Source organism: Saprolegnia diclina, assembly GCF_000281045.1.
Source record: "Saprolegnia diclina VS20 unplaced genomic scaffold supercont1.97, whole genome shotgun sequence".
NCBI classification, from domain to species: domain Eukaryota; phylum Oomycota; class Saprolegniomycetes; order Saprolegniales; family Saprolegniaceae; genus Saprolegnia; species Saprolegnia diclina.
In genome coordinates, this window is record NW_008246164.1 from 87,456 (window position 1) to 108,220 (window position 20,765).

The 20,765-nt window shown below is 58.8% G+C and overlaps 8 protein-coding genes across 8 annotated transcripts in view; 3 read left to right on the forward strand and 5 right to left on the reverse strand.

Moving 5' to 3' along the window:
- The window catches only part of SDRG_15635 (hypothetical protein), a gene marked incomplete at its 3' end in the record, with an annotated part of 3,015 nt that extends 1,162 nt beyond the window's left edge, over nt 1–1,853 (reverse strand). The window contains exon 1 of the mRNA XM_008621814.1: nt 10–1,853. Coding sequence (XP_008620036.1) covers nt 10–1,833 — 1,824 coding nt within the window. The 5' untranslated portion in view covers nt 1,834–1,853. The remainder of the gene's footprint in view (nt 1–9) is intronic.
- A 292-nt stretch (nt 1,854–2,145) lies between these two features.
- On the reverse strand, nt 2,146–4,642 carry SDRG_15636 (hypothetical protein). Its single transcript, XM_008621815.1, has one exon. The coding sequence runs from the start codon at nt 4,440–4,442 to the stop codon at nt 2,277–2,279; it is 2,166 nt and encodes a 721-aa protein (XP_008620037.1). The 5' UTR covers nt 4,443–4,642; the 3' UTR covers nt 2,146–2,276.
- Nucleotides 4,643–5,429: 787 nt separating this feature from the next.
- On the reverse strand, nt 5,430–6,864 carry SDRG_15637 (hypothetical protein; the record flags this gene model as incomplete). The annotated part of the gene is made up of 7 exons (XM_008621816.1): nt 5,430–5,753; nt 5,812–5,895; nt 5,950–6,196; nt 6,245–6,380; nt 6,428–6,527; nt 6,589–6,723; nt 6,769–6,864. 7 exons carry the CDS (start codon nt 6,862–6,864, stop codon nt 5,430–5,432), a joined length of 1,122 nt encoding a protein of 373 aa, XP_008620038.1.
- A 1,212-nt stretch (nt 6,865–8,076) lies between these two features.
- On the forward strand, nt 8,077–8,588 carry SDRG_15638 (hypothetical protein; the record flags this gene model as incomplete). Its single annotated transcript, XM_008621817.1, has 3 exons — nt 8,077–8,095; nt 8,140–8,348; nt 8,394–8,588. The coding sequence occupies 3 exons, from the start codon at nt 8,077–8,079 to the stop codon at nt 8,586–8,588; spliced, it is 423 nt and encodes a 140-aa protein (XP_008620039.1).
- Nucleotides 8,589–8,907: 319 nt separating this feature from the next.
- On the forward strand, nt 8,908–9,495 carry SDRG_15639 (hypothetical protein; the record flags this gene model as incomplete). Its single annotated transcript, XM_008621818.1, has 1 exon — nt 8,908–9,495. The coding sequence occupies one exon, from the start codon at nt 8,908–8,910 to the stop codon at nt 9,493–9,495; it is 588 nt and encodes a 195-aa protein (XP_008620040.1).
- Nucleotides 9,496–10,057: 562 nt separating this feature from the next.
- On the reverse strand, nt 10,058–14,709 carry SDRG_15640 (hypothetical protein). The gene is made up of 17 exons (XM_008621819.1): nt 14,542–14,709; nt 14,395–14,484; nt 14,259–14,354; nt 14,118–14,213; nt 13,830–14,075; nt 13,693–13,785; nt 13,579–13,643; nt 13,470–13,534; nt 13,295–13,428; nt 13,167–13,251; nt 12,993–13,119; nt 12,771–12,942; nt 12,260–12,723; nt 11,834–12,206; nt 11,741–11,779; nt 10,598–11,694; nt 10,058–10,549 (listed from the first exon to the last, which is right to left on the reverse strand). Exons 1-17 carry the CDS (start codon nt 14,677–14,679, stop codon nt 10,117–10,119), a joined length of 3,813 nt encoding a protein of 1,270 aa, XP_008620041.1. The 5' UTR covers nt 14,680–14,709; the 3' UTR covers nt 10,058–10,116.
- A 275-nt stretch (nt 14,710–14,984) lies between these two features.
- Nucleotides 14,985–17,278, forward strand: SDRG_15641 (hypothetical protein; the record flags this gene model as incomplete). Its single annotated transcript, XM_008621820.1, has 11 exons — nt 14,985–15,039; nt 15,101–15,229; nt 15,282–15,428; nt 15,479–15,777; nt 15,823–16,061; nt 16,113–16,338; nt 16,382–16,505; nt 16,555–16,740; nt 16,799–17,004; nt 17,050–17,155; nt 17,205–17,278. The coding sequence occupies 11 exons, from the start codon at nt 14,985–14,987 to the stop codon at nt 17,276–17,278; spliced, it is 1,791 nt and encodes a 596-aa protein (XP_008620042.1).
- Nucleotides 17,279–17,631: 353 nt separating this feature from the next.
- On the reverse strand, nt 17,632–18,983 carry SDRG_15642 (hypothetical protein). Its single transcript, XM_008621821.1, has one exon. The coding sequence runs from the start codon at nt 18,966–18,968 to the stop codon at nt 17,697–17,699; it is 1,272 nt and encodes a 423-aa protein (XP_008620043.1). The 5' UTR covers nt 18,969–18,983; the 3' UTR covers nt 17,632–17,696.
- Nucleotides 18,984–20,765: the final 1,782 nt, after the last annotated feature.

The window sequence follows — 20,765 nt, forward strand, 5'->3', positions numbered from 1 at the left end:
CGGTGGCACCAGCGCAATGTACGGCCGCAGCGAGACGGAGAGCTCCTCGTTGCACAGCTGCACAATGGCCTTGGCGACGACCTCGACCGGGTCAAAGACGTGGGGGGTCGCCGTGACGATGTCAAGGAGCGTCGCCGGATACAAAAACGCATCGATGTGCGCAATGAGACTGTTCGGCAAGCAGAGACGCAAGTACGGACCGACGACGTTGTCATTCGATGCGCTGACGATACACGACTCGATACGGAGTCCGTGAACGAGCGTTGCTGGGCACGCTTCGATGCAAGCAAGCTGAAAGAAGCTGGTCGGACGCACCGTGGCCCACATTTCCTTGAGAAACTCGACGGCGAACGGCTGGCGTAGCCGCAATTGGTTGTCTTCGATCAATGTCCCGAGAAACGAGAGAGCTTCCTCGAGGCGGCTCGAGCGGAGACGCCAGAGCACGGCGACGCGCAGCGCCTCCCAGCCAAGTCGATCGAGCATGTCGAAGAGCCACGATGCGTGCTTCTTGACGTTTGCGTACGTGTTGATGAACGCAGCGATGAGTGCAATGTCCCCGAGGTCCGCGAGGAAGCTGCACATCTGATGGCTGTCGGGCTCGGCGCGTTGAAGCCCTGGAAGCGCATGGCGACCCGCAAGCAGCATTTCCATGGCCCCTCGCGCCATACAAGACACGGTCGCATCGATGCTGTTCATGTTGCAACCATCGGCGACCGAGGACCACAGCAGCTGCATGCAGCGCTCGAAACCGAGTAGTCGCGCGCGATGGCGCTTGGGCCAAAAAATGAGGAACGGCGACCCGCCACGAGCCAGGACAACCATAGTCCGCGAGCCCACAAAGTCGGTCAGTTGGATCTTGGCGAGGCTCAACTCGGCGGGTACGTTGCACGCCGGGTGGTAGAGTGCAGAGACGATCGTGATCGCAGGGCCGGCAAACCCCATGCGCACGAAGGCGATTCCGGCCATGTGCTGGACCTCCGATAGGATCTCGTACCGCTCGTCGGCCTCTTCGAAGCTCTGGGTCATGAGCTCGAGCCCCATCTGCTCTTCGGAGGCATCGACAGCATTGGCCGGGCGGCCTTGGACGGTCACGCGGACGAGCGCGACGTCGTACGCTTCCGTCGCACAGAGGGCGTCCACGATGGCTGCGTCGTGGGGCTCGAGCGCCGAAAAGTCCAATTCGGGTCCGTACCGCGTCCGCCACTTGAATGCGTACACTGCAGAGTCCTGGTTCGCGCTCGCAGCCGCCTTCTTCAAGCGCGCGATGAGCGGCGCGGCAGCGATTGGAACGAAGCGATCGCGGTCCGTCGGACCCAAGTATACCACGTGGTAGATGAGAATGGCCCGAGTCCCAACGAGGGGGCTGACGTTAACGGTGCAAGAGTTGTAGAAGGCGAGGAAGCTCGACGCTCCAGCAGGAGGGGTAAAGACAGTCGTACGGTTCTCGTGTGCCACCGTGATGGCCCCTCCCATGCAAGTCGACGAAGGGAAGACGACGAGCGTTCCAAAGCACCCGGCCGGCCGGTCCATCGGAAGGAGCACGTCGACGCGGCCCTGCCGGTCGATCGCGCCATGCGCGAGCTCGAGGTAGAAGCCATCGTCGGGCAGTAGACGGTGCTTGATCCATGCGGTTGCCGTCGTGGCAGTGACCTCATCGGGAGGAAGGTCCGCTGCCGGAATCGTTCCGCCCGCGAACGCGTCCATGTCCCGCGGCCAGACGAGCATGCGTCCATGCACCCGCCGGGAGAAGGGGACAGCATGCGGAAGGCTTCCATGGACCCATGGCGCGGCTGCGAGGCCGTCGAAGAGCCGCGCGAACGTCTTGGTCTCCATCGTCTGCGCAGTTGCTGGCGAGATCTCGAATGAGCTCGGGGCGGCAGCGCTCTTCTCGGATTGGCGCAATATCGAAAAATCAATTGGTTTCGACCAATCACATCGTGTTGGACCCAACTGGCGATCTTTTTGTGGGAAGCGCGCGGATTGGCCATTGCGTGCTGCCACGTCAAAACGCTGGAACTGCGCAGTCAACCTGTCAACACACTCGTCGCATGGCGTGCGGCGACAGTTGAGCTGCGTAGTTGTCCTCGCCGTCGACAATAAGTGCAAGAAATGAGCCGCCAGATTCACCAAATTCTCGTGGGTAATGGAAAGCATTGTGCTCTGGCATGCATATGCCATACTCCAACGTTTCAATATTATCATTTTTATAGTTATATAGATGCGAAATGGATTATAGACAATTTCGAAATTCACAGAGCAAACGACAGTAAGCGTCTTTACAACTGGGGAATGTTGTTGCCAATGTAGTGCGGGTTGAGCGTGGACCACTCGTACTGCACGGTCTTGGAGCCAATGAACGAGAGGCCAGACGCGAGCGTCACAATGAGTCCTTGCAGCTTGTCTTTGGACGTCTCGGTGCCCCAAAACGTGATCCGGTCGTCGTGGTTGTCGATGACATCCACATAGACCGAGAGAAGATCGCCGACGCCAGCATCGGTCTTGTCGGCGCCTTGCTTGAGGAGGTACTGCAATTGCACTTCTCGTAGCATATCGCCGTGACTCGCTTGGATCTCCATTGCCTCAGAGAGCGGATATAGAAACACGAGCGTCGAGACCGAGCTCACAAGGGCAAGCACGAGCAAAAAGTACGTTGGCATCGGCCCGGTCCCCGTCAGCGCATAGACAAGGAGCCCCCCAAACGCAATCGCGAGTTGCAGTAGAGCAAGCGACAACATGGGCTTGACAAAACTCGTAAAGACTTGCGTGGCCCCAATGACGCTGCGCCGAACAGCCATCCACGCTACGAGGTTGGTGCGGCACGTCAGGTCGACAGGAAGCGGGGTATTGCCAAAGTGGGGGTAGAGTCCGACAGTCGAAATCGAGTCGAATTTGATCCAAAGCGCCCAAATGCGACCCGAGAGACCGCCGATGCACGCGCTAAAGACGCCACATTGCGCAATCTGCTTGAACAAGAGAAAGAGCGGGAAGAGCACCATCGCATAGTCGAGCGTCTGGGCCGCCACGTACATTTGCAGCGACGACGTCCCATAATAGACGGTGGCGACCGGGTGGAGCGCACGCACGGCCGTGCAGTCGCCGTCAAAGTCGGCGCGCAAGCTGAAAAATGCTTCGTTCGCAAGCGGGTAGAACATCGCGCTATTCCCGCTTTGGTTGACGAGCCGGATGTTCCACGCCGCCTCGATCGTAAACGGCACGGGCTCTTGTTGCTCATTGTAAAAAAAAAGGATCACGAGCGGCAGACCAATGTCCACCGTCGGCGCCGGGTCAAATCCCAAGTTCCACACAGCACTCGATGTCGTCGTTGAGAGCCCGTTCGCTGTCGACGCACAGCTGCGGGTAGCGAGCTCACCCGACATCCCGTACATGGCGTTTGTTGGCGAACTCACAAGAGCATACGCCCCCGGCACGATAAAATCAAAACTCGGAAAGATGCCGCCAACCCACGACGCGGTGAGGACCCCGTTGATGGCGACCGACGCGAGAAGCCCAAGCAAAAGGGTGAAGCGTCGCCAGCCCATGATATCTACAATCCGGCGCTGGATCGGGCGCGAAACAAAGGCACCGGGGAGGTAACTCGGGTCGATCGGCTCCTGCGTCGTCGGATCGAGGAGTGAGAGCGCGTTCAGATCCGTGGGGTCCGAGAGGCGCTTGGAGCTTGAATAAACGACGGTTGCGAGAGGCGGTGTGCTAATAAGCACAAGCAATTCGAGGAGCCCGACCACGGGGACACCACCGCTGCAGATAATGCGGAACATGGCGTACTGGAGCTTAATGAGCGGGTTGCGGTTGGTGTCGAGGCTACCTGACGCGTTGACGTAGCCGTTGATGGTGGTGTGGGCCAGAAGGTTGACGAGACTGAAGAGAACGCTGTACCCTTCGAGAAGAGCCCAGAAGACACATTGGCTCGTAAACGGAAAGCAAAGCGCAATGCCCACATACGTGGCGGAGAGCAAGAGAAACGTGAGACACACGTGGCGTTTTGGCAGGTGCGGCCAGAGCTCGAGAAGGCGCGCTGGCAGCTTACGGCACCCGAACGCGAGCAGCGGCCCCAGGATCGGCAAGAAGAGCACAATGCCGGCAAGCGGCAACAGGTACGTCTTGACGTTGGTCAAGAGGACGTGGTAGCTATCGAGGCGCTTGAGGCGCGCAAGGCTCATCGTGTTGACCAAGTTGTCGTTGAAGAGAGGCACATTGCGCTTCTCGTCGTCCGTCAGAGTCGCGTGGCAACCAGCGCACAAGTACGACACGTGGAGCACGCCCGATACGCGTATAAACACATGGTGCATGGTCTCGACGTTCTCGATCGCGTCTTGAGCCCAGGCGTAGCTGCACGCGGGGCCCTCACAGTAGAGGTAAATCTTTCGCGACGCCGGCGCGACCTTGGCAGGCGCAGTCGACTTGGACTGCACCGTCACCGACATTGGGAGTGTGCCTTTTGAAAAAAATCGAAACGACCTTGACGGTTCTCACCAAGGGATATAACCCTCAGTTCTCACGTTGTCCGCAAGACACGATTTGATTAACCAAGAGATGAGACATTCTCTATGACACGAGTTTTCTGCTTTTGGAGGCCTGCATTATCGCTGCATCTCGGGTGCAGCCGAGATCGCCACGCGACGACTAGGCGCTGCTGCAAAGTCGTTGGTTTTGCTGAACCGCCGTCTTGAAGAGTCGGGTTCGGTTCGTGCAAGCGCGAAACGCCCTTAGTATTTCCACTGTCTCAAATCTACCTCCGAATGGATGTGGCCATGTCTAGAGTAGGAATGATATGCCACCAAGGCTGGGCAAAGTCGGCTAAGCTATCGACCTTTTCATCCTACAGTCTGACGACGTACTTGTCGACTTGAACTTGAGATATTGGCGTGGCGGTTGTCTTGGGACGGTGCTGAATGTACCACAAAAAGCAAATGATGCATCCGAGCCGAGGGTCCCTTCGACCCAGAGAGTGTCATATGGCTAACTCGCCACTGTGATGTACGTCAACGTGTGGCTCTTCGACGACTGTACATACACTCGTCGTTTGGCTGAGCGTGCCATGGCAGCTCCATAACTCGGTTCAATTCCTGGCAAAACCCTTCGTCAATCAGCCGCGCGATGGACCCTATCCGTGAGTTTTGCAGCTGCTACGCTTCAGGCGAGGGTGATGCTCGTGCTATGGCAGTGGCAGGCGACGGTGGACATTCTCGGTGTCAAGAACTGGCGTCTTGCGTCGAGCTTTTGGCTGTCCAGCGACGCCCCTGCATTCCGAAGCAGTTCACGTCCCCTACACCTACCTTAACCCGGTGCATCGTTTGTAATATGCTTTGTATGGTCGATTTGAAGTCCCCACAAGAGGTTTACATGATATACTGCAGGCAGCAGTGTCTATTATGCAGCAAAAATCAAAACTGGATGGATGGCCATGTATACTAGCCCGACTTCCAGCTCATGTTGATGCCACGTTGCTCGAGGAACCGCTTGACGAGGTACACGGACGTGATCGGGAAGAGGACGCAGAATCCAAAGACGATCCAAAACATGTAGGGTGTCTGCTGCGTCGTCGAGTCGAGGTTCATGCCAAACCCGCCGACGATGAACGTCGGGACCGTGAGCATCGTCGTCCACAGCGTCAGCGTCAAGTCGACTGTCAAGAGGTAGTTTCGCTTCGTATCCAGTCGCAGCATGACCATCGACTCGGTGTTTCGAATGTTGTTGAGCATGAGCGACACGCGGGTTTGGGTCGCGTAAATGTCCTACAAAATAGGAGCCCAAAATTTCAAGCCCAAAAAACCACAAAAATAAGTAGAATACCTGCAGGTAAACTTCCAAAAGCGACTCGGCGTCTTCCGTGTCAAAGCTCAAGAGGTCCGACGCCACGGCTGGCTCGGCGAAAATCTAGCACACAAAACCATAGTCGCTCTCTCCATACTGTAGGAACATGTTGTCTACCTTGGTCAAATAGAGCATGTGCAAGTCTTCCTCGTTCTCGAGAATCTCCATGAGCATGCGCCGCATGCCGTTGACCTGCGTGTCGAGCTCGTGCAGGGCATTCTTGAGCGACCGAAGGGCTTCCATGTCGCCCATGGGAAGGTCATCGCGGGCCATACGGTCCACCGAGGTCTTGGCGACCGGCAGCACTTTCTCGCAGTCGCTCGAGACGACCTTGCACAGCGTCTGGAGCACGGCTTCGAGAGCCCTATGCGCCTCCATAAGATCTGATGGGATCGACTCGCCAGCGACGCACGCGAACTCAAATGCGATCGATTGCGTATACACAATCTGCTCGGTAAAGCAGCCTTTCAGGAGCGACACGAGGCTGTCGGCGCCGTCCGGCAAGAAGACGAGGCAGCTCTCGCGCGTAATGACCGCTCGGACCGGATCTACCCACCATGTTTACTGCGTCGTACGATGCGGAAGAGCGACGCACCGGCGTTGACAAGGATGGCCTGCTGCCGCACGACCAGCGACGGCTCGTTTGAGACGGCAAAGACGTTGTCGAGCTTGCGCAAGTCCCGCATGTGCACTTTCTATTTTGGTGGTCAGCGACGCGGAGAGAGGAGACAAAGGCTAGCAACAAGCAGTACGTACCGGGATATCGATGCGGTTCGCAGTGCGGGGGGTGGGTGCGACGACGCCGGCGGCCGCGGCCTGCACGAGCTTGAGCACGTCCGTGCGCGAGTACTCTTCGTACGTGGCTTCGCCCGTGGTGCTGAAGCGCAGCGCCTAGGTTGCGCCATGAGGTTTCGTGAGGGCATGGCGCAGGTGTACGAGGCGCTTGCCGTGGTGCATGGCGCTACCGACGTCGTACAGTACGTCGTGGTGCTTGCTCACGAGCTCCGTCGTCGAGGGCAGCGGCCGGCGCATGATGCGCAAATGGGCAAATGGACATGGCGATCGGCTGGCAACGGGATGTAATGTACGTACGTTGTACGTACGATACGTTGATGCACGCACTGTTTGTATTGGAATGAACGAGATGGACTGTACGTACGCTGGGAGGTGGAAGATCGCGCTTCCTCGCACGGTTCCCTCAACCGCCTTGTCTCAGCGCTGCTCTCCACCTCCGACGACTGCAGAGGGCGGTACGATATGTGTTCTTAGTATGGTACTAGCCTATGGGACTCGAATGAATGGATGGCGGAGATTGCAGAGCCGCCGTCCTTGGCTCGATCGCTCTGCATGAGCCGCTCCGCTCGCTGAAGATATTGGATTAGACTGCAGACCTACATTTGTCCGAGAACAGTTGACTCACCGGCAAGTACCACAGCAACGAATGCTAGGGCTGTTGAGCTGCTCTGCAGCAAGCTCTCGGTCTCATTGAGATGATGGGGCTCTCGGTAAGCCTTCACGACACCAACCAGGACGCCATTCAAGCGATCAGTTGCCCGTGTATGGGGAGATGAATGGGGAAGTTGTCCAGCTCGAAAGCGAGCAAAATGGAAGAAGTCTGACCAAAGGGCTGCGCTGAATCGTGGACCACACAGTCCACAGTGAATGCACAGAATGTCGACTAAAGTCAATGACCTACTAGAGAGATCGTTGTTGCCGTGTGGGTTGGGTGGCGCGTACGAGGCCACGTTATCACGATGCCGCCTTGCGACGACAAATGAGTTGACGCGAAGGACGTTCAGGCCGTTGTCAGTCTTGCACTATTGCCAATACATCTGTAGTTAGTCAATACTAGTACCATGTAGTTAGCCAATGCATTGTAGTTAGCCAATACATTGTAGTTAGTCAATACATTGTAGTTAGTCAATACATTGTAGTTAGTCAGTACATTGTAGTTAGTCAGTACATTGTAGTTAGTCTGTAAATGACTACACGATGCTAGAAATGTATTCCGAGTTCGAGAAATAGACAGGAATGCATGTGGACAGCCGCCGCGTGCCAAGGACGGCGCGTGACTTGCAGAACCAGGCGGCTAGTTTTAAGCTTGCCGTTTGTAAGCGACGCGTAAAGTTGATCCTGACACTCGTCCTGACCATTGATTGGCCAAAAAGAGCAATGACGCGACGTGTGATTGGCCTAAACTGACACATGGGTCGAAGCTTTGTCGACAAATCCGAAAAAGCCAACATGGCCAACCTCAACTGCCGTAGGTCCGCCGGCGACCTCGCCGACCTCACCGCCTCTGCGTAGCCAAGTGCCAGTTCGACCAGAACCTGCCCAACTCAGCCTTCTGCTCCCGCTGTGGCGGCCCCATGGGCCAGACCCCGGGCTACCAGGCGCCGCCGCCGGTCGCGCAGGCCGTGCCGGTCCCGCAAGGCCAGTACCAGGGCCAGCCGCAGTACTACGCACAGGGCGTCCCGGTTCAGCAGGCGCGCCCCGACTACGTCGTCGTCCAGCCGGTACGACGCCCTTTGCCACACGAAGCTCACGCCTTGCTCACGTAGGCCATGGTCGGCCAAGTCGTCGTGATGCCCGGCCAGATGCTCACGGTCGATGGCTACTGCGCCCACGCCGTGCAGTCGAATGAATTTACGCTCTGCGGTATCGTGCTCGGCATCCTCTTCTTCCCCGCCGGTATCCTCTGCTGCCTCTTGCTCACGGAACGCAAGTGCGTCCATTGCGGCGCCGTCCTCAGCTAAAGTCGAGTAGCGCTTCATTAATACCTCTGCCTACAACTGCGACGTCACGCTCGAGTAAATATACTCGCCGATCGTCCTTACAAGGACTTCGCCATCGCGCGCTGCACCTACCTCCGTGGCACCTGCGGAAGCAAAGAGACGTGTCATTGGCACAGCCCTGTCGCCGAGGGCAGTTGCCGACAAGAGCGATAGCTAGAGCGATGTGTCCATCTCGGGACAGCTGAACGACTCGATTCGACTACAATGGCTAGGGCATTGACTGGGGTCGACTAGAGCTTTGACGACAGTCGACTAAATTACCTAGAGTCGTTTTGGATCCATGGATGCACCCAAGCGGCGAGACCATACGCCGTACTTGGACGTCATGACGGTGCAGTCGCGCCGGTACATCGCAATGGGCGACGCGGCGCAAGGCGAGCACCTGAAGCTCCTCGTCGAGCCCATCCACGTCCCCGACCTCAACCACACGGGCATCACGCGGGCGGTGGAGGGCGCGCCGGCGCTCTTCTACCCGACAGGCGCCAAGAATGTGCATTTCCGCCAAGTCATTCAGGCGTCGTTGGCGCAGAGCACGGACCTCGAGTCGCCATCGTTGAGCGGGCGGTCGGCGTCCACGGGTGCGCTGCCGTCGGTCGTGCAGCCGCAACGGGCCACGTTGCACCACGCCATGTCGCTCACGCTTGTCCACGACCCGTCGTCGAATACGTCGTCGCCAAGCTCGACGCCCAAGAAAGCCAAAAAGGGCAAAGCGCCCGGTGGCAACAGCAGCGACCATTTGTACGTACGCCGAGACAAGAAGACGGCGCAGCATTACAAGGCCAAGGACGTCAAGACGCGCGATATCCTCGCCACCGTGCGCATGAACACCACCAAGATCACCAACCTCGTCAACCCCCACGCAACCTAGCGCTACCTGCCAGCAAATTTCCTGTTAATCGTATTACCATTAAACACAAAGTGGATGGATCGCTCTGTGCGCAGCTCACTCCCAACGACTAACTCCGACGCATTCAGGCGTAGCGCTACGTATGCGAAGTCTTTGTGTCATAATGAACATAACGCAAAACACGTTCATATATATATAAACACACAAAGTTGTCCATCACACACCGGACCCTAGCCCCATTCCCGCGGTTGCGACGCCCAGCGAGAGTCCTGTGTCTACAGATGCGGCCAAAGGCTCGAGTTGACGGTGCACCGCTGCTGCCGACGCCACACCGCATAGGACATCCGAGGCAAGCTACCTCTACACTTGGGCTGACGGTATTGCCGTCCATCGAATAGCGCAGCACAGCCAACATGCTGCTGTATCATGACCAGCCATCCCATTGTCGCTGAAGGATGACGTTTCCAAGCCGAGCTACATGTACGATGCGCCATCGATAAGGCCGACTGGACTCGTGTCAACCTACGAGGAGCCGCTCCCAGTAAGTAGGAACGTTGGCTCCTCCGACACGCTCCGTCCCTATCTCTCTCGACACCATAGTCCCTCCAAAACCAAGTTGCAATTACGTCGCACCTTAGCACACTACGCGAGGTAGACAAGGCGGTCGGCGAACGCGGTGCGCGCCTCTGGCCACACGTCGAGGACGAGGTCTATCGTGACCGGCGGCTCCAACCCGCCAAAGTCATGGCGAAGGAGAAGCACGAGCAACTGCGGCGTCATGCCGTCCTTGTCAATGTACGTCAAGAGCCGGTGGCGTTGCTGCCAGCGCACGCGCGCATAGACCACCGCGTGTAGCGACGGGAACGCTGCGCGACTAGCGTCGAACACCGCCTCGAGCTTTGCGCGCACGAGCTGATCCCACGCTGCGTCCGGTCGATCGGGCACCTGCGTCTCGTCGAGCAGCTGGCGGATCGCACGCCGGTACGCTGTGCGCGACACGTGCCGGACCGCACGCTTGATGATGCGGAGGCTGGGCAGCGTCGCGTCGTCCGCGACACTCGGGCGCAGCCCATCGCTACAGTATCAATCTATCAACTGGATACGTCGACCGGACGCCACGTACCGCACTTGGACAAGATACCACGCTGCATCTTTCGACAGCGTTGGGTCACGGCTCGTATGGATCGTCTGAACGGCGGCGAGAATGTCACCTCGCGGGTCCAAGTCCTGGGCCCACGCCGGCAGCACGTCCAGCCAGCCAAAGGCACTCTCCACGTCGGTGGTCGACGGCGACGATCGGGGCGCCGGGTGCATTCTGCGGTACCGCGCGCGGGCCACTTCGATGAGGTTGTAGAAGCGGCGGTTGGTCGCGTCCGACTTCATGGGGCGATTGAGGCGCACGTCGTCGTGGCCAGGCACGCAGCCGCCCATGCAGTGCTCAACATACCGGTAGAGCTCGTGCGCGCGGAGCGACGGGCACACCCAGAGTGCATCGTCGAGGTGCTGGTGGATCGTCTTGGAGCATCGCAGCGGCTGCGCCTTCTTGCAGCAGTAGGGCAGAATGCGGTCGACAACCAGCGCCATCGGTGGCTTGTCCGTCGCCGGAAACGAGGCAAGCAGCTCGTCCGCGGTTGCGTCGGGGTGCTCGACGACGTACGCCAGTGCCTGCGCGCGCCACCGGGTGTAGCGCTTGGCGGCAGGTGTCTCTTCGGTCTCGCCAACGGCGTCCCCGTCGTCCATGACAAGCAACGGCGCCTCGCCAAAACCGAGACCGGTGCGGATCGCATTCGAAATCGCTGCCCGCTGCATCTCGTGCACGGCGGCCGTCGACGGAAAGGCGGTGAGCGTCTCGGGCACGTAGCCAAAGACGTTGGCGGCGTCGACAAACGCGTCGTACGGTGACGCGTGGTGCACGTCGCGCAACGTGGCTTGGACAATGGTTTCACGGACGCCGGTCGGCGGCACCTGTTTCCGGGACCAGTAAAGACTGTCGCGGCCGACCTCGATCGCGCGTTCATAGTGCAAGCTTGCTCTCTCGTACGTGATGAGCGCCCGCAGCAGCGACGCCGACGGAAAGGTCGGCGCTGACGCATCGAAAAACAAGTGCAGTTTCGTCGAGAGCTGCGCATCTGTGAGCGGCGACTCGCGGTCAAGCCACTCGCGGAGTGCATCGCGGTACCGGTGCACGCTCGGGTCCTGCAGTGCACGCTGGAGGACCGTCTACGACAAGCCATGGCATTTTGCTGGCGTTGAAGGTCGGTCGCACCTCGGAAATGTGGTGCAGATACTGAGGCTCGGGTCGCGGCTAGTAGCAGGCGAATGAGTTCATGACGCCGGTATCGAATAATAGAGGAAGTACTAGGGACGGATGGCAGAGCGTGTGGCGCACCGCGCCGTCAACAAGGACGGGGTTGGCGTACAGCTGGCTTTGCAGGGACTGCGCGGCGGCCAGCCACGTGTGCCAGTGCGGCAAGTCCGCCGGTGCATTTGCGCGCAGCGCTGCATAGTAGGCTTGGCATTGATGTCGGACGTTGAACCGGTGCAGGTCCGACATGCGGTAGCGCTGGTAGTCGCGCAAAAGCGCCGCAAGCAGCAGTTGCTTGTAGTGCGACGGGAGCGCGGACGCGTTCTTTTCAAAGTACGCAAGTGCCTTCGCGACGAGACCCGGGTGCGGGAACCCACGGCTCGACCCACCGACCGACCGCACTTGCGCCCGCAGAAAGGCCATGGCCCTAGCCCCAGCCAGTACTATAAGGAGAGTGTTCTGATGTAGTTGGATACGTACCCGTCGACGTTGCTCTGGAGTCCGTGCATTTGCACATATTGCTGCAGCCAGTGCAGGTACTTGGACGCGATCGGGAGCTCAGCGAGAAGCGACCGTGACACGCGTACGTAGCGGCGCACAAAGGTTTCGCGCACGTCGTCTTCGCCGGCCAACGGCAGCGCTTTTATCGTCCGCGCAAGCGTATTGAACGCATGAGGTAAAATGTCGGCGGTCAGCGGGTCTCGAAGTCGCGTGTCTTCGAGGATATGGGCGGTCAAGTCGCGCTGGCTCAAGTTCGGGTGCGGGGTCATAGGTGGCTGCATGGCATCCGCCGTCCCGACCGCCGCGACGTGGGCCAGATGCGGCGGCGTCAGCTGCTTGCGCTTGTGGAGGAGCCAGTTGAGTGGGTGCGCGTCGGCTTCGACGGCCGGCGCAAAAGACGGTACGGGGATCGTCGTAAACGCGCCCGACGTACTCGCTTCGACCTACGGCAAAATCTCTGTCACGACCTTGTCGGATACATAAGATCTACCTCGCTGACGTGGAGTGCGTCACGAACATTATAGGACGACAGCAGCGTCGCGCGATCGAGGATGTGGGGCATGCGCAGCTGACCGCGCGACGGGCGCCAAAACGGCGCCTTCTTGCGGACAAGGGTGACCTTGCGCTTCTTGATTGGTGGCGCCATCGGGGCGAGCTCGAACCTAGTGGGTAGTCGGAACCTAAGACGCCGCTCGTAGAGAGGAGAACAGACTCGTGGACGAGCTGCATCGCATCGCCAAACTCAGACGCCAGCGTGAGCACGCGAGCAACAAAGTCGGGCGCCAGGGACATGTGCGCGGCCACGACTGCCTTGTACAAGCTGAGCTCCATGTTGGCATCTACGCAAAGCCATCCAAGTTACTGTTGTCGTGGCCAAGACTCGAACCGGTGATAGATCCAGGGCTGAAGTACACGCGGCCCCACCACTGGCGTTGGGCAAGCGCAGCCACCAGCGTCGAGCTCGATGGCACCTACAACCCATGATGCAAAGAGGGATTCGGTGCGACGGAATACCGGTCCGAGAAGCGTCGCGAGCTGCTGCCAGAGCCAAAACGCATGCTGCGCGTGCAAGTCTTCGTACAAGAGACTGCCGCAGCTATCGATCGCGGTCGCCAGCGTCTCGCGCAGTACGTCTGTTGGGACGTGGCCTAGATCGCATGAGTCACGCGATGCCAGTGGCACACGTCACCATTGGCGTGGGCCGAGACGAGCGCTTGCAGTGGCTCGGCGGCCGATGGTTCGAGCCGCGCCCAGCTACAGCATCCACATGAGTTGTTGACGACCTCTCGCACAAGCACCGTCGGCACACGTCGACATGCGCATGCGTCGCAGTCGGGTAGTACAGCACGTAGAACCCGTAGGCCTAATCGCCGATCGAGTGAGCACTCTGGCTACGTTGAAACACAGCAAACCATGCGACATGCGTGCGGCTCGCGCGGGTTGCGGTGATAGAAGTGCTCGATGAAGTCGCCGGCGCGGGCAACCTCGTGCTTCATCACCAGCAGCTAACGGTATATAGCATGCAAGACGACCGCAACGAGCTCTGTACCTGGACGTAGTATGTCATGTAGACGGGCGACGTTGGCGACAAGGTGGTCGCCCGCCGAAGCGCCATTTGGCCTTCTTGAAACAAGAGCGCCGTCCCGATTTTGGTCTCGAGCTCGTTGATGTGCAAGTTGCGGGGCAGACTATGGTCGCGAAACTGGGCGCGGAGGTCGGCGTCTTCGTAAAAGAGCAGCCAGTAGCAGAGGATGCCAAAGTCCGCCTGCACGTGCGCGTCGTCTCGGAATGCTTCCTAGCGGCAGGTGCAGGAGATCATATAGCGTGCTTCACGTACGATCGACTGCATGTCGTCCTTGAAATGGCGGTATGCCAAGTACAAGTTGCCTTGCAGCAGGTGCAGAAGAAAGATCTCGCGCTGCATGACCGCCGCCTACGCTCTCGATAGCACCCGACACAAGAGAGCGCGAGGACGTACGTTGATCGACTCGTCGTTGAGCGCAACGAGGCTCTGCAGGTAGTGCAGAAGCGCAGCGATTCCGTCGGGCTGTCGGCGCAGAATCTCCATACTGGTCTACGCAAGCGTCAAGCGCATGGTCAAAAGCGATGCCTACCGTGACGCAGAGATCGGGATGCGACTTGAACGAGCGGTAAATAGAGCGCAGGACCGAGGCGGCGCCATGGTAATCGCGGGCACCGACCAGCTACGATGGGCGAAATGGTCGAATGGCCACCAGGGCGATAGGAGGTGGTCGGCGTACCACAGGCAGGAGCTGGTAGAGCTTCTCGATGGAGCCGTTGGCGACGCTGCGGTACGCGTTGTGCACGGGCGCGAAGGACAGGACTGCGTCGTCGTAGCTGCGGGCGCCGATCCCGCGGAGCTTCTCTCTCGCCGCCATCGTCCTGGTCGTGCTGGTGGCCAAGTGCGATGGTTGCGATTGGTCAACTCCAATCTACCTGCGGATTGGATGAAAAGAGCTGGATTTAGACGCAAATACGCTGATGTGATTGGTGCACTGAACTTGCGAGGCGAGGATTGGATGAAACAACGATACGTTTAAACGTCCCATTGGAAGGCGGCGAAATGCGTTTAAACCATCCCTGCGACGATTGGTCATAATGGCACCAATGAAAAGCGGCGAATCTATCATCGGCAAGGCCATTGGCTCAAATTCAAAACGGGCCGCGACCCAACGAAGCGTGCATGACGGAGCGCATCCAAGGCCGCGTCGTCGCTCGCCGCTACCACGGCAAAACCTGTACGTGTGGACAATAGCGTCTATCGTTTACGTACACTATATCGGCGTGTGGACCAACTAGTGTCGTTCTGCACGCTCTTGGTGCGCCACACGAGCGGCCTCGACCTTGCCACGTACAAGGACCACACCGCTGTGAACGACGATACCGGGCTGCCCGTTCAAGTCTGCTTTGAAGCCAAGCGTCTCGAGCGTACGTCTATGCTTCAACAGCACGTTCTTGTGTCTCATGCACGCGCGTACAGCGGTCGTCGCGCCCTGGCTGGCCTTTCCCGCTGCGAAGCGTGCGATCGTCCACAGTGACGAGGTGCTCGTCGACGTCGTGCCGCATGTCAACGCCCACGGCCGCGCACAGCTTCTCGTGCTTCGGTGGCGCTTTCTCGATACGGACGGTGGGCAAAACGCCACTGCCCTTTACATCACAAACGTACGCCTCCTGTAGGTCTTATCGATCCTGTCACGGCCCAGCACGACCTCCTCGAGAGCCATCTCGCCAAGGCCAGTGCCATCTTGCATCACTTTGTCGCTCTCCCCAAGCGACTACACCCCCTTCCCGCGCGACTCTCATGGCTCAAGACGGCGCTGCCGGGCGCCGCTGTCGCGCTCTGTTGTGGAATCCTGAGCCACCAAGACCGCATTGGCCTCCCGACGGCCGCAGCGATTCTGTCGACATCCTGGACGCTGCTTGCGACGCAGGATGTGTGGGCTCAGCGCATGCTGCCGCAGCTACCACCTCTGCCAGTACACCATACTACGAACGATGACTGTAGCGCTGACACTGCCTAGGAGGCCGACATGGCGGTCGACCCGAATGTTTGCCGCCTCTTTGCGACCGTGCCCGGTGGCTTTCAGGACGTGGCCGCCGGCGAGCTCATCGAGAAGGTCGATGCATTCGACATTGAGCTTCTCGAAGGCAAGGTCGTCTTTTCGATCCCGCTTGCAGCCTTGCCGCGTCTTCGCTCGCTGCGCTCGATCGAGAAGCTCTACGTGCTCCTCCTCAAGGCCAGTGACGTCCTCGCCTCGGCGTACCCACAGCTGCAACAACGTGGTCGTTTATATCGTGTCTGCCTCTGTAGACACGTCCTCGGGCAGCTCCAGCACGATGTCCCCGCCGTCGTGCCGCGCGCTTACGTTGAGCATGCGCTGAGCGTCTACCAAGCGTTCCATACGCTTGAGCGTCGCCCGCAGACCTTTCGTGTGACACTCCGGCTGAGCGGCGTCGCGCCACGGAGCCAGCTCGAGCTCGCGCAAGCCTTGGCGGCGGGCATGCATCGGCGCTTCCAACTGTCGCCCGAGCTCAAGGTATTCCATTTGATCAAGAAGCTCAAGTATCCACGGGACGTAGGACTTTGATGTTGAGATCTTCTCGCATGTGCAGTACCCGCCACCGTACACGTCGGGCAGCGTGCTCCTTGGTCTCGCGCTGCTCCGGCGCACGATGGCCTTTGACGAGCTCGGCGAACACGTCGGTACAGTCCATGGCGTCTCTCTCTTCGCAGCACTTGATCCGGACAACAGGCAACGGTGTGAGCGCAACGGGCCGGCAGCTGTCGCTGACGACGCTTCGCCCGACGATCGCGTACAATCTGCTCCGGCTCGCCCAGCCCAAGTCGAGCACGATCCTCGTCGACCCTATGTGCGGCTGCGGCACGATCCCCGAGATGGCGGCCAAGCACTTTAGCGGCCAGCTCGTGTGCATCGCCGGTACCGCCTGTCGCATCACCTATCAATGCTTCAATGTATCAATCCATCGCGACTCTAGGCGACTATGCGGACGCGGCGATCGAGCGCGCGGCGCACAACGCGGCCTTGGCGAGCGCAGCCAACCCGAACCTCTTCTTGGACGTGGTGCAGTGGGACTGTCGTCGGCTCCCGATTCGCCGGGACTTCGTCGATGCGCTCGTGACCGACATGCCGTTCGGGAAGCGCATTGGGTCGCACGCCAAGAACAATGGCAGCTACCCCGAGGTACCTGTCGTCGTACGAGGGGTCGGGTTAGCGGATACGGTTTAGATTTTGCACGAGTTTTGCCGCGTGACGAAGAAGGGCACCGGACATGCCGTGTTGCTAACGACCGAGCGCGAGCTCCTCACCAAGCAGCTCGGCCGATACAAGACATGTATTGCACCGAGTGGTCGCTACGGGCTCATAGAGTGGGATCGCTGTAGGGATCGCGCACCGTCAAGCGACCGTCAACGTTGGCGGCCTCGACGCCAAGTGCTTCCACCTCTCCTACTTGTAGTTGTTGAAGCCGGCGTTTGCGCAATGCAACGCCAAAGAGACGAGGCAGATGCTTCTCCGTGCACCCGACACAACCTCAAGCTACTATGATTCCTACCCCAAGTACTCATCCACGCGTCCACGGATGCTTCCTTCTTGGTCGACACCTCGCTACATGGGCGATTGCAGTGTCAAACTATTGCATTGGGACAGCGGCGTCGGCGAATGATGCCACACCAGCAACAAGGAGAGGAGGACCACCTTGCATGCGGCGTCTCTACCTTGTTGGGTTCTAGAATGGCGTCCGTCAAGCGCAGTTTCGGAGTGGACATGAGTCAACGCCGGCGAATCGTAGCTCCGAATCGGGAGACAGCAACACACAACACAAAAGAGTGGTTACAAAGATAAATAGGCCCCTACCCCTAGAGGCGACGTGCATCTTAGAGCAATAAGAAGTCCTTGACCATGCGTTCCGACATGGTGTCGTACATAAACATGGTGTTTTCGTTGAGCGGGAGATGGGCAAAGCGCACGTCCATGGCCATCTTGCGGTCCAAGACCGCATTCGACTCGGCGTACCGGCGGATAATGTGCTCGCAAAAGCTGTCGTACGTGTTGGTCTCCGAGTAGAGACGCCGACCGGACGCGTAGCTCGCACTCCGGTAGGCTTCGACAAGCGTACCGACGACGCCGTCTTGGACGACGGGCCGGAACACCACCCAGCGCTTGAAGAGCCATGGCTCGACCGACGGATCGCTAAAGTCCGACGGGCCAAGGACCGATTGCTGACAGACCATGTGGCGCTCGCCGTCCGAGGTGCGTGCGACGATCGAGTTGTAGCTGACGTTCGGCACGCCGTGGACCTGGAGCGACCAGCGGCCGATCGTCTTGGAGACGACAAAGGCCATGTCCGGGGTGAGCGACGTGACCTTGCAGAGGTCGGCGCTTTGCGCGTCCGGCGTCGTCTCCTGGAGCGACGCTTCCCAGATAAAGTCAAAGAGGTCCCGCGTGTTGCACGGAAAGAACTTTTCGTTGTAGAACGCGTAGCTGCGCTCCGTGATGCTGAGGCGGATCATCCACCCGTCCATGTGGATGGGCAGGCACGAGATCGAGTCGGGCGAAAACGACTTGGACTCGAGGTTGACGTTCATGAGGATGTACGACCCGATCGTCGTAAGCTCTTGGTGCGTGCGCCCGTCGGCAAACGGCGACGGCTCGTCCGTCATGTTGCCGCGCTCGTCGTCCGACGAGTTCGGGTCGTCCTTGACCACGCGGACGCTTGTGAGCTCCTCGATCGTCGACTCGGTGCGGTCGAGGAGCGACGTGTCGAGGCTCGCGCAGGCCTTGCCGTGGTCGGCCATGGCCTTCCGGAGGTCCACAACATGAGCGCGCAAGAAATGCAGCTCGACCTTTTGCTTTCGCCGGCATTTCCGGCTCGCTGCGTTGATCTTGAGCTGGCGCTCGCGCGAAACCTTGGCCTTCTTCGTGTCCTTGGGGCACTTGGGCGAAATGTGCTGCTTGTTGCTGCCTTTGGCCTCGGTCGGCGGCAGCGACGAGAGCGACGTCGAGGCCGAGAGCGCGGGCGGCGGCAGCATCTGCGCGTGCAAGAAGAGCTGCGGGTGCATCGGCGCCGTGCTATTGCTACTGTGGTGGTGGAGGTGCTGCAGCGACGCCTGGCGCTGACGGGCGTGCGACTCGTTCAAGATCGCCATCGGGCGCAACCAGAAAGTTCGGAAATGAGAGACCACGCCGATGGCTGCGGCCGGCGTTCCCGTACACACCGTACATCCCGTACCTCTACCGCAAAGCGACACGAAATAGTGTACGCGTTGGTGGTACGCTCGCTGTTGACGCCCACGGAAATCTCGTTTGCGAGCCACGATGATGCTACAAGGGATGATCATGCAGACGCAATTTAGCCAAGAGTACTTTGTCGTGTGAAAGGTGTCGGTCGCGCTACCGCCTACTGGTCTAGTACAATACACTAAAATGTGGCTGTCGAGATATGGTTGTCGTTGTTGTGCCTGCCACTGGAACTAGTGTCCAACGGCTACCAACCAGTAAGGACCCAAGAGCCGCATGCCCTAAGCTTAGAGTCTACAGGCACGAAAATGACCCACGAAGCCGCGCCATAGGACCGTACGTGGCGATGAATCTAGCAAGCCCGTAAGCTACTTTATCTACTACAGTACAATCTGCTAGCTTTCCTATTCGACTGCAATAGAAGCTGCGAGTTCAAAGCTGCTTGAGGGCCAACTGCAAAGCTATAACGTTACCAAGCGTGCTACATCGTCCATGGTCGATTAGGAATGTGTCATTGCCGTTTGCGGGCGGTGGACGGTCGCCCGCCATCATACACTATTTCCGTCGTTTCGAAATCCAAGGGCGTACGTTCACCGTACAATCACCGTACCCCCTTTAACGTCGGGCCGGGCCTTTTCTTGCACTTGATGTTTGTATGTGCTGGAGAAAAACGCGGTTTCGGTTAAAGTCGTCGTGCCATCTGCTTGAATGGCTTGGCACAGTGGCATGGCTCAGCGCTGTAAGAAGGTTGCGGGGGCGTTGTGGGCCATAGAAATTTCTAGTGATTTGGCGGCGGCAACACAAGAATTCGTGAGGTACGGCGCGTCGTCTGATCACATCCAGGTGCGCATGTGTCCACGCCGCATCAAATAGGTACGCAAAAATGATCAAGGGGCCTCCTTGGTGACTTTACATTTGGGACACGGTTGGCGCGGCCACTTGAAGTTAGCACATTTTACGTACCAGCTCGTTCATAGATGGCCACTCGAGTCGGCTACAGCGCTATGTAGCTGCCTGCGCACTGCTCGAAGCGGCATTGCGCCCAGCTGGATGATAGCACCGAGGTGCAAGTACCGCGCCCCATGATGATGAGCCGTGCGCTCGAACGTTCGAGAGGCCCCATGTGAATGGAAGCAATGTCGCATGACTTGGTCTACGTTTGTCTGGTCACATGACGAGGGACGACCGAGGGACGGGATGCGTAACACGTTGAGTTGACGCTCGAAAGAATGCTTTATGACGTACTAGTCGAATCGAATTATGGTCTGATCGACACCTGAAGAACTTAGTGGACTACTCGACTCTCTTGGAAGTCGTGGAAATGGCGTCCAGAGAGAAATGGTGTACCTTGTTTTCTGGGGCCGAGGAATCATAGGTTCAGGTGTTGCCGCCCATTGGTGCTGCTTCAATCACTCTCATCATCTGTGCAGGCGAATGCACCCAGTCGTAATGTACCTATGTACAAGGCCGGAACGTTGAAGCACCGCGAGACGTTGAAGCCGAGAGCGCGCCAAGGAAGAAACCGCAGCGTCGAACCACCTACCATCTTCCAGTTGCGTGGCTCCACACTATGCGCGCAAGAAAGCTCTGCACAAGAGCTACCACCAGAGTTTCGACCGAAAGGGGAATCGAGTTGCGCCATTCGACGGACGTCTCTGCTTTGTGAGGACATTCCGGGCAATCGATGGCCATAAAAATGGAGATGC

Coding starts and splice junctions, on each gene's coding strand:
- SDRG_15640 (XM_008621819.1), bottom strand. CDS start 14,679: ATGGCGGCGAGAGAGAAGCTCCGCGGGATCGGCGCCCGCAGCTACGAC. Junction 14,355..14,394: donor ATCCCGATCTCTGCGTCACG/GTAGGCATCGCT, acceptor ACGCTTGCGTAG/ACCAGTATGGAGATTCTGCG. Junction 11,780..11,833: donor CGCTCTGCCATCCGTCCCTA/GTACTTCCTCTA, acceptor GCCTGCTACTAG/CCGCGACCCGAGCCTCAGTA.
- SDRG_15636 (XM_008621815.1), bottom strand. CDS start 4,442: ATGTCGGTGACGGTGCAGTCCAAGTCGACTGCGCCTGCCAAGGTCGCG.
- SDRG_15642 (XM_008621821.1), bottom strand. CDS start 18,968: ATGGCGATCTTGAACGAGTCGCACGCCCGTCAGCGCCAGGCGTCGCTG.